Source organism: Salmo salar, chromosome ssa01 (assembly GCF_905237065.1).
Source record: "Salmo salar chromosome ssa01, Ssal_v3.1, whole genome shotgun sequence".
NCBI lineage: Eukaryota > Metazoa > Chordata > Actinopteri > Salmoniformes > Salmonidae > Salmo > Salmo salar.
In genome coordinates, this window is record NC_059442.1 from 107681418 (window position 1) to 107693307 (window position 11890).

At 57.5% G+C, this 11890-nt stretch overlaps 1 protein-coding gene across 1 annotated transcript; it reads right to left on the reverse strand.

Annotated features, from left to right (window-relative positions):
* Nucleotides 1-10611: 10611 nt before the first annotated feature.
* Nucleotides 10612-11187, reverse strand: LOC123728121 (putative glutathione-specific gamma-glutamylcyclotransferase 2). The gene is made up of 2 exons (XM_045698727.1): nt 11176-11187; nt 10612-11077 (listed from the first exon to the last, which is right to left on the reverse strand). Exons 1-2 carry the CDS (start codon nt 11185-11187, stop codon nt 10670-10672), a joined length of 420 nt encoding a protein of 139 aa, XP_045554683.1. The 3' UTR covers nt 10612-10669.
* Between the last annotated feature and the right edge of the window lie 703 nt (nt 11188-11890).

An 11890-nucleotide genomic window follows, 5' to 3' on the forward strand; every position in this document is an offset into this window, starting at 1 on the left:
CACAGCTGTGAACGGTCCTAACCCTGACCCAGCTCTGAACGGTCCCAACCCTAACCCAGCTCTGAACGGTCCCAACCCTGACCCAGCTCTGAACGGTCCCAACCCTAACCCTAGCCCAGCTCTGAACGGTCCCAACCCTAACCCTAACCCAGCTCTGAACGGTCCCAACCTTAACCCTGACTCAGCTCTGAACGGTCCCAACCCTAACACAGCTATGAACGGTCCCAACACTAACCCAGCTCTGAACGGTCCCAACTCTAACCATGAACCCAGCTCTGAACGGTCCTAACCCTTGACCCAGCTCTGAACGGTCCCAACCCTAACCCTGACCCAGCTCTGAACGGTCCCAACCCTAACCCAGCTCTGAATGGTCCCAACCCTAACCCTGACCCTGCTCTGAACGGTCCCAACACTGACCCAGCTCTGAACGGTCCCAACCCTGATCCAGCTCTGAACGGTCCCAACCCTGACCCAGCTCTGAACGGTCCCAACCCTAACCCAGCTCTGAACGGTCCCAACCCTAACCCTGACCCAGCTCTGAACAGTCCCAACCCTGACCCAGCTCTGAACGGTCCCAACCCTGACCCAGCTCTGAACGGTCCCAACCCTAACCCAGCTCTGAACGATCCCAACCCTATCCCAGCTCTGAACAGTCCCAACCCTGACCCAGCTCTGAACGGTCCCAACCTTGACCCAGCTCTGAACGGTCCCAACCCTGACCCAGCTCTGAACGGTCCCAACCCTAACCCTAGCCCAGCTCTGAACGGTCCCAACCCTGACCCAGCTCTGAACGGTCCCAACCCTAACCCAGCTCTGAACGATCCCAACCCTATCCCAGCTCTGAACAGTCCCAACCCTGACCCAGCTCTGAACGGTCCCAACCTTGACCCAGCTCTGAACGGTCCCAACCCTGACCCAGCTCTGAACGGTCCCAACCCTAACCCTGGCCCAGCTCTGAATGGTCCCAACCCTAACCCTAACCCAGCTCTGAACGGTCCCAACCTTAACCCTGACCCAGCTCTGAACGGTCCCAACCCTAACCCAGCTCTGAACGGTCCCAACCCTAACCCAGCTCTGAATGGTCCCAACCCTAACCATGAACCCAGCTCTGAACGGTCCTAACCCTGACCCAGCTCTGAACGGTCCCAACCCTAACCCAGCTCTGAACGGTCCCAACCCAAACCCTGACCCAGCTCTGAACGGTCCCAACCCTAACCCAGCTTTAAACGGTCCCAACCCTAACCCTGACACAGCTGTGAACGGTCCCAACCCTAACCCTAACCCAGCTCTGAACGGTCCCAACCTTAACCCTGACCCAGCTCTGAACGGTTCGAACCCTAACACAGCTCTGAACGGTCCCAACCCAAACCATGAACCCAGCTCTGAACGGTCCTAACCCTGACCCAGCTCTGAACGGTCCCAACCCTAACCCAGCTCTGAACGGTCCCAACCCTAACCCAGCTCTGAACGGTCCCAACCCTAAACCTGACCCAGCTCTGAACGGTCCCAACCCTAACTCCAGCTCTGATCGGTCCCAACCCTAACCCTGACCCAGCTCTGAACGGTCCCAACCCTGACCCGGCTCTGAACGGTCCCAACCCTGACCCGGCTCTGAACGGTCCCAACCCTGACCCAGCTCTGAACGGTCCCAACCCTAACCCAGCTCTGAACGGTCCCAACCCTGACCCAGCTCTGAACGGTCCCAACCCTGACCCAGCTCTGAATGGTCCCAACCCTGACCCAGCTCTGAACGGTCCTAACCCTGACCCAGCTCTGGTTCCAACCCTAACCTTAACCCAGCTCTGAACAGTCCCGACCCTAACCCAGCTCTGAATGGTCCCAACCATAACCCTGACCCAGCTCTGAATGGTCCTGGAGACAATCACGTGACTGACAATCAACAGCATCCCCTGCGATGGTTTACTTACACACATTTAGTAAGTGTGTGTGTTAGTCTCTCTCTAACCAGGTCCTCGAGAGAGAGAAGAGGTGTGTGTCTGAGTCTTCAGGGAGGAGGGTCCTCAGCGCCTCAGCCAATGAAAACAGGTATTCAGTGTTCCGTCCGCTCGGTCCGACTGCATCTACAATCTGATTGGCTATCAGCTCCAGGGGGGCGGGACCCAGGTAGTCAGGGTTGTCATTAGAACCGATGTAGAGCAGAGCTTGGCTGGGTGTAGGGGGAGTGTCAGCGTGTCGTGTGGGGGGTCACGGAGGGTCGGGGGTGAAAGTTCACTGCGATGACGCGGTAACCGCCCTTCTCCCGGTGGTCAAGTTAACACTTCACTTCCTGCTCTCGGCCAGACGGCAGCTTATATGCCACGCCCCAGACACAACCCTGAGAGAGAGGAGAGAGAGAGAGAAAGCCAAGTTATACCAGGCACGACCTTTACCAATAAAACTACCAGAGACCAATCACTGCCAAGAGCAGGAGACACAGGGAGACATTCAGTGACGATTGGCGGCGAAGAGCTCGGAAAGTCCCAGGTTTATGGAAATTAGCAGCGGCGCAACTGTGCGATAACTAAATCAGAGGAGGGAGGGTCTTGCTAGCTAGCTTTGACACTGCGCTGGATAGGCTAGCAGCCAATGAGACGCTGTGCTGAATAGGCTAGCAGCCAATGAGACGCTGTGCTGAATAGGCTAGCAGCCAATGAGACGCTGTGCTGAATAGGCTAGAAGCCAATGAGACACTGTGCTGAATAGGCTAGCAGCCAATGAGACGCTGCGCTGGATAGGCTAGCAGCCAATGAGACGCTGTGCATTCTGTTTGGAAGCTACACTGACAAAGGGAGAACTGGCCAGCAGAGAGAAAGACAGAAGACAAATCTGAGGATCTGAACAGTCCCAACCCTGACCCAGCTCTGAACGGTCCCAACCCTAACACTGACCCAGCTCTGAACAGTCCCAACCCTGAACAAGCTCTGAACGGTCCCAACCCTGACCCAGCTCTGAACGGTCCCAACCCTAACCCAGCTCTGAACGATCCCAACCCTATCCCAGCTCTGAACAGTCCCAACCCTGACCCAGCTTCTGAACGGTCCCAACCCTGACCCAGCTCTGAACGGTCCCAACCCTGACCCACCTCTGAACGGTCCCAACCCTAACCCTAGCCCAGCTCTGAACGGTCCCCACCCTAACCCTAACCCAGCTCTGAACGGTCCCAACCTTAACCCTGACCCAGCTCTGAACGGTCCCAACCCTAACCCTGACCCAGCTCTGAACGGTCCCAACCCTAACCCAGCTCTGAACGGTCCCAACCCTAACCCAGCTCTGAACGGTCCCAACCCTAACCATGAACCCAGCTCTGAACGGTCCTAACCCTGACCCAGCTATGAACGGTCCCAACCCTAACCCAGCTCTGAATGGTCCCAACCCTAAACCTGACCCAGCTCTGAACGGTCCCAACCCTAACCCAGATCTGAACAGTCCCAACCCTGACCCAGCTCTGAACGGTCCCAACCCTAACCCTGACCCAGCTCTGAACGGTCCCAACCCTGACCCAGCTCTGAACGGTCCCAACCCTAACCCTGACCCAGCTCTGGACGGTCCCAACCCTATCCCAGCTCTGAACGGTCCCAACCCTAACCCTGACCCAGCTCTGAACGGTCCCAACCCTAACCCTGACCCAGCTCTGAACGGTCCCAACCCTGACCCAGCTCTGAACGGTCCCAACCCTGACCCAGCTCTGAACGGTCCCAACCCTGACCCAGCTCTGAACGGTCCCAACCCTAACCCAGCTCTGAACGGTCCCAACCCTATCCCAGCTCTGAACGGTCCCAACCCTGACCCAGCTCTGAACGGTCCCAACCTTGACCCAGCTCTGAACGGTCCCAACCCTGACCCAGCTCTGAACGGTCCCAACCCTAACCCTAACCCAGCTCTGAACGGTACCAACCTAAACCCTGACCCAGCTCTGAACGGTCCCAACCCTAACCCAGCTCTGAACGGTCCCAACCCTAACCCAGCTCTGAACGGTCCCAACCCTAACCATGAACCCAGCTTTGAACGGTCCTAACCCTGACCCAGCTCTGAACGGTCCCAACCCTAACCCAGCTCTGAACGGTCCCAACCCTGACCCAGCTCTGAACGGTCCCAACCCTAACCCTAGCCCAGCTCTGAACGGTCCCAACCCTAACCCTAACCCAGCTCTGAACGGTCCCAACCTTAACCCTGACTCAGCTCTGAACGGTCCCAACCCTAACACAGCTATGAACGGTCCCAACCCTAACCCAGCTCTGAACGGTCCCAACTCTAACCATGAACCCAGCTCTGAACGGTCCTAACCCTGACCCAGCTCTGAACGGTCCCAACCCTAACCCTGACCCAGCTCTGAACGGTCCCAACCCTAACCCAGCTCTGAATGGTCCCAACCCTAACCCTGACCCTGCTCTGAACGGTCCCAACACTGACCCAGCTCTGAACGGTCCCAACCCTGACCCAGCTCTGAACGGTCCCAACCCTAACCCAGCTTTAAACGGTCCCAACCCTAACCCTGACACAGCTGTGAACGGTCCCAACCCTAACCCTAACCCAGCTCTGAACAGTCCCAACCTTAACCCTGACCCAGCTCTGAACGGTTCGAACCCTAACACAGCTCTGAACGGTCCCAACCCAAACCATGAACCCAGCTCTGAACGGTCCTAACCCTGACCCAGCTCTGAACGGTCCCAACCCTAACCCAGCTCTGAACGGTCCCAACCCTAACCCAGCTCTGAACGGTCCCAACCCTAAACCTGACCCAGCTCTGAACGGTCCCAACCCTAACCCAGCTCTGATCGGGTCCCAACCCTAACCCTGACCCAGCTCTGAACGGTCCCAACCCTGACCCGGCTCTGAACGGTCCCAACCCTGACCCGGCTCTGAACGGTCCCAACCCTGACCCAGCTCTGAACGGTCCCAACCCTAACCCAGCTCTGAACGGTCCCAACCCTGACCCAGCTCTGAACGGTCCCAACCCTGACCCAGCTCTGAATGGTCCCAACCCTGACCCAGCTCTGAACGGTCCTAACCCTGACCCAGCTCTGGTTCCAACCCTAACCTTAACCCAGCTCTGAACAGTCCCGACCCTAACCCAGCTCTGAATGGTCCCAACCATAACCCTGACCCAGCTCTGAATGGTCCTGGAGACAATCACGTGACTGACAATCAACAGCATCCCTGCGATGGTTTACTTACACACATTTAGTAAGTGTGTGTGTTAGTCTCTCTCTAACCAGGTCCTCGAGAGAGAAGAGGTGTGTGTCTGAGTCTTCAGGGAGGAGGGTCCTCAGCGCCTCAGCCAATGAAAACAGGTATTCAGTGTTCCGTCCGCTCTGTCCGACTGCATCTACAATCTGATTGGCTATCAGCTCCAGGGGGGCGGGACCCAGGTAGTCAGGGTTGTCATTAGAACCGATGTAGAGCAGAGCTTGGCTGGGTGTAGGGGGAGTGTCAGCGTGTCGTGTGGGGGTCACGGAGGGTCGGGGGTGAAAGTTCACTGCGATGACGCGGTAACCGCCCTTCTCCCGGTGGTCAAGTTAACACTTCACTTCCTGCTCTCGGCCAGACGGCAGCTTATATGCCACGCCCCAGACACAACCCTGAGAGAGAGGAGAGAGAGAGAGAGAAGCCAAGTTATACCAGGCACGACCTTTACCAATAAAACTACCAGAGACCAATCACTGCCAAGAGCAGGAGACACAGGGAGACATTCAGTGACGATTGGCGGCGAAGAGCTCGGAAAGTCCCAGGTTTATGGAAATTAGCAGCGGCGCAACTGTGCGATAACTAAATCAGAGGAGGGAGGGTCTTGCTAGCTAGCTTTGACACTGCGCTGGATAGGCTAGCAGCCAATGAGACGCTGTGCTGAATAGGCTAGCAGCCAATGAGACGCTGTGCTGAATAGGCTAGCAGCCAAAGAGACGCTGTGCTGAATAGGCTAGAAGCCAATGAGACACTGTGCTGAATAGGCTAGCAGCCAATGAGACGCTGCGCTGGATAGGCTAGCAGCCAATGAGACGCTGTGCATTCTGTTTGGAAGCTACACTGACAAAGGGAGAACTGGCCAGCAGAGAGAAAGACAGAAGACAAATCTGAGGATCTGAACAGTCCCAACCCTGACCCAGCTCTGAACGGTCCCAACCCTAACACTGACCCAGCTCTGAACAGTCCCAACCCTGAACAAGCTCTGAACGGTCCCAACCCTGACCCAGCTCTGAACGGTCCCAACACTAACCCCAGCTCTGAACGGTCCCAACCCTGAACAAGCTCTGAACGGTCCCAACCCTGACCCAGCTCTGAACGGTCCCAACCCTGACCCAGCTCTGAACGGTCCCAACCCTGACCCACCTCTGAACGGTCCCAACCCTAACCCTAGCCCAGCTCTGAACGGTCCCCACCCTAACCCTAACCCAGCTCTGAACGGTCCCAACCTTAACCCTGACCCAGCTCTGAACGGTCCCAACCCTAACCCTGACCCAGCTCTGAACGGTCCCAACCCTAACCCAGCTCTGAACGGTCCCAACCCTAACCCAGCTCTGAACGGTCCCAACCCTAACCATGAACCCAGCTCTGAACGGTCCTAACCCTGACCCAGCTATGAACGGTCCCAACCCTAACCCAGCTCTGAATGGTCCCAACCCTAAACCTGACCCAGCTCTGAACGGTCCCAACCCTAACCCAGATCTGAACAGTCCCAACCCTGACCCAGCTCTGAACGGTCCCAACCCTAACCCTGACCCAGCTCTGAACGGTCCCAACCCTGACCCAGCTCTGAACGGTCCCAACCCTAACCCTGACCCAGCTCTGGACGGTCCCAACCCTAACCCAGCTCTGAACGGTCCCAACCCTAACCCTGACCCAGCTCTGAACGGTCCCAACCCTAACCCTGACCCAGCTCTGAACGGTCCCAACCCTGACCCAGCTCTGAACGGTCCCAACCCTGACCCAGCTCTGAACGGTCCCAACCCTGACCCAGCTCTGAACGGTCCCAACCCTAACCCAGCTCTGAACGATCCCAACCCTATCCCAGCTCTGAACGGTCCCAACCCTGACCCAGCTCTGAACGGTCCCAACCTTGACCCAGCTCAGAACGCTCCCAACCCTGACCCAGCTCTGAACGGTCCCAACCCTAACCCTAACCCAGCTCTGAACGGTACCAACCTAAACCCTGACCCAGCTCTGAACGGTCCCAACCCTAACCCAGCTCTGAACGGTCCCAACCCTAACCCAGCTCTGAACGGTCCCAACCCTAACCATGAACCCAGCTTTGAACGGTCCTAACCCTGACCCAGCTCTGAACGGTCCCAACCCTAACCCAGCTCTGAACGGTCCCAACCCTGACCCAGCTCTGAACGGTCCCAACCCTAACCCTAGCCCAGCTCTGAACGGTCCCAACCCTAACCCTAACCCAGCTCTGAACGGTCCCAACCTTAACCCTGACTCAGCTCTGAACGGTCCCAACCCTAACACAGCTATGAACGGTCCCAACCCTAACCCAGCTCTGAACGGTCCCAACTCTAACCTGAACCCAGCTCTGAACGGTCCTAACCCTGACCCAGCTCTGAACGGTCCCAACCCTAACCCTGACCCAGCTCTGAACGGTCCCAACCCTAACCCAGCTCTGAACGGTCCCAACCCTAACCCTGACCCTGCTCTGAACGGTCCCAACACTGACCCAGCTCTGAACGGTCCCAACCCTGATCCAGCTCTGAACGGTCCCAACCCTGACCCAGCTCTGAACGGTCCCAACCCTAACCCAGCTCTGAACGGTCCCAACCCTAACCCTGACCCAGCTCTGAACGGTCCCAACCCTGACCCAGCTCTGAACGGTCCCAACCCTGACCCAGCTTTGAACGGTCCCAACCCTAACCCAGCTCTGAACGATCCCAACCCTATCCCAGCTCTGAACAGTCCCAACCCTGACCCAGCTCTGAACGGTCCCAACCTTGACCCAGCTCTGAACGGTCCCAACCCTGACCCAGCTCTGAACGGTCCCAACCCTAACCCTAGCCCAGCTCTGAACGGTCCCAACCCTGACCCAGCTCTGAACGGTCCCAACCCTAACCCAGCTCTGAACGATCCCAACCCTATCCCAGCTCTGAACAGTCCCAACCCTGACCCAGCTCTGAACGGTCCCAACCTTGACCCAGCTCTGAACGGTCCCAACCCTGACCCAGCTCTGAACGGTCCCAACCCTAACCCTGGCCCAGCTCTGAACGGTCCCAACCCTAACCCTAACCCAGCTCTGAACGGTCCCAACCTTAACCCTGACCCAGCTCTGAACGGTCCCAACCCTAACCCAGCTCTGAACGGTCCCAACCCTAACCCAGCTCTGAATGGTCCCAACCCTAACCATGAACCCAGCTCTGAACGGTCCTAACCCTGACCCAGCTCTGAACGGTCCCAACCCTGACCCAGCTCTGAACGGTCCCAACCCAAACCCTGACCCAGCTCTGAACGGTCCCAACCCTAACCCAGCTTTAAACGGTCCCAACCCTAACCCTGACACAGCTCTGAACGGTCCCAACCCTAACCCAGCTCTGAACGGTCCCAACCCTAACCCAGCTCTAAACGGTCCCAACCCTAACCCTGACCCAGCTCTGAACGGTCCCAACCCTGACCCAGCTCTGAACGGTCCCAACCCTGACCCAGCTCTGAACGGTCCCAACCCTGACCCAGCTCTGAACGGTCCCAACCCTAACCCTAGCCCAGCTCTGAACGGTCCCAACCTAACCCTAACCCAGCTCTGAACGGTCCCAACCTTAACCCGACCCAGCTCTGAACGGTCCCAACCCTAACCCAGCTCTGAACGGTCCCAACACTAACCCAGCTCTGAACGGTCCCAACTCTAACCATGAACCCAGCTCTGAACGGTCCTAACCCTGACCCAGCTCTGAACGGTCCCAACCCTAACCCTGACCCAGCTCTGAACGGTCCCAACCCTAACCCAGCTCTGAATGGTCCCAACCCTAACCCTGACCCAGCTCTGAACGGTCCCAACACTGACCCAGCTCTGAACGGTCCCAACCCTGACCCAGCTCTGAACGGTCCCAACCCTGACCCAGCTCTGAACGGTCCCAACCCTAACCCAGCTCTGAACGGTCCCAACCCTAACCCTGACCCAGCTCTGAACGGTCCCAACCCTGACCCAGCTCTGAACGGTCCCAACCCTGACCCAGCTCTGAACGGTCCCAACCCTAACCCAGCTCTGAACGGTCCCAACCCTATCCCAGCTCTGAACGGTCCCAACCCCTGACCCAGCTCTGAACGGTCCCAACCTTGACCCAGCTCTGAACGGTCCCAACCCCTGACCCAGCTCTGAACGGTCCCAACCCTAACCCTAGCCCAGCTCTGAACGGTCCCAACCCTGACCCAGCTCTGAACGGTCCCAACCCTAACCCAGCTCTGAACGATCCCAACCCTATCCCAGCTCTGAACAGTCCCAACCCTGACCCAGCTCTGAACGGTCCCAACCTTGACCCAGCTCTGAACGGTCCCAACCCTGACCCAGCTCTGAACGGTCCCAACCCTAACCCTGGCCCAGCTCTGAACGGTCCCAACTCTAACCCTAACCCAGCTCTGAACGGTCCCAACCTTAACCCTGACCCAGCTCTGAACGGTCCCAACCCTAACCCAGCTCTGAACGGTCCCAACCCTAACCCAGCTCTGAATGGTCCCAACCCTAACCATGAACCCAGCTCTGAACGGTCCTAACCCTGACCCAGCTCTGAACGGTCCCAACCCTAACCCAGCTTCTGAACGGTCCCAACCCAAACCCTGACCCAGCTCTGAACGGTCCCAACCTAACCCAGCTCTGAACGGTCCCAACCCTAACCCTGACACAGCTCTGAACGGTTCCAACCCTAACCCTAACCCAGCTCTGAACGGTCCCAACCTTAACCCTGACCCAGCTCTGAACGGTTCGAACCCTAACACAGCTCTGAACGGTCCCAACCCAAACCATACCCAGCTCTGAACGGTCCTAACCCTGACCCAGCTCTGAACGGTCCCAACCCTAACCCAGCTCTGAACGGTCCCAACCCTAAACCTGACCCAGCTCTGAACGGTCCCAACCCTAACCCAGCTCTGATCGGTCCCAACCCTAACCTGACCCAGCTCTGAACGGTTCGAACCCTAACACAGCTCTGAACGGTCCCAACCCAAACCATGAACCCAGCTCTGAACGGTCCTAACCCTGACCAGCTCTGAACGGTCCCAACCCTAACCCAGCTCTGAACGGTCCCAACCCTAACCTGACCCAGCTCTGAACGGTCCCAACCCTAACCCAGCTCTGATCGGTCCCAACCCTAACCCTGACCCAGCTCTGAACGGTCCCAACCCTGACCCGGCTCTGAACGGTCCCAACCCTGACCCAGCTCTGAACGGTCACAACCCTGACCCAGCTCTGAACGGTCCCAACCCTAACCCAGCTCTGAACGGTCCCAACCCTGACCCAGCTCTGAACGGTCCCAACCCTGACCCAGCTCTGAACGGTCCTAACCCTGACCCAGCTCTGAACGGTCCTAACCCTGACCCAGCTCTGGTCCCAACCCTAACCTTAACCCAGCTCTGAACATTCCCGACCCTAACCCAGCTCTGAACGGTCCCAACCCTAACCCTGACCCAGCTCTGAATGGTCCTGGAGACAATCACATGACTGACAATCAACAGCATCCCTGCGATGGTTTACTTACACACATTTAGTAAGTGTGTGTGTTAGTCTCTCTCTAACCAGGTCTTCGAGAGAGAAGAGGTGTGTGTCTGAGTCTTCAGGGAGGAGGGTCCTCAGCGCCTCAGCCAATGAAAACAGGTATTCAGTGTTCCGTCCGCTCGGTCCGACTGCATCTACAATCTGATTGGCTATCAGCTCCAGGGGGGCGGGACCCAGGTAGTCAGGGTTGTCATTAGAACCGATGTAGAGCAGAGCTTGGCTGGGTGCAGGGGGAGTGTCAGCGTGTCGTGTGGGGGTCACGGAGGGTCGGGGGTGAAAGTTCACTGCGATGACGCGGTAACCGCCCTTCTCCCGGTGGTCAAGGTAAACCTTCACTTCCTGCTCTCGGCCAGACGGCAGCTTATATGCCACGCCCCAGACACAACCCTGAGAGAGAGGGAGAGAGAGAGAGAAGCCAAGTTATACCAGGCACGACCTTTACCAATAAAACTACCAGAGAACAATCACTGCCAATAGCAGGAGACACAGGGAGACATTCAGGGACGATTGGCGGCGAAGAGCTCGGAAAGTCCCAGGTTTATGGACATTAGCAGCGGCGCAAGTGTGCGATAACTAAATCAGAGGAGGGAGGGTCTTGCTAGCTAGCTTTGACACTGCGCTGGATAGGCTAGCAGCCAATGAGACGCTGTGCTGAATAGGCTAGCAGCCAATGAGACGCTGTGCTGAATAGGCTAGCAGCCAATGAGACGCTGTGCTGAATAGTCTAGCAGCCAATGAGACGCTGTGCTGAATAGGCTAGCAGCCAATGAGACACTGCGCTGAATATGCTAGCAGCCAATGAGACGCTGCGCTGGATAGGCTAGCAGCCAATGAGACGCTGTGCATTCTGTTTGGAAGCTACACTGACAAAGGGAGAACTGGCCAGCAGAGAGAAAGACAGAAGACAAATCTGAGGATCTGAACAGTCCCAACCCTGACCCAGCTCTGAACGGTCCCAACCCTAACACTGACCCAGCTCTGAACGGTCCCAACCCTGACCCAGCTCTGAACGGTCCCAACCCTAACCCTGACACAGCTCTGAACGGTCCCAACCCTAACCTAACCCAGCTCTGAACGATCCCAACCCTATCCCAGCTCTGAACAGTCCGAACCCTAACCCAGCTCTGAACGGTCCCAACACTGACCCAGCTCTGAACGGTCCCAACCCTAACCCAGCTCTGAACGGTCCCAACCCTAACC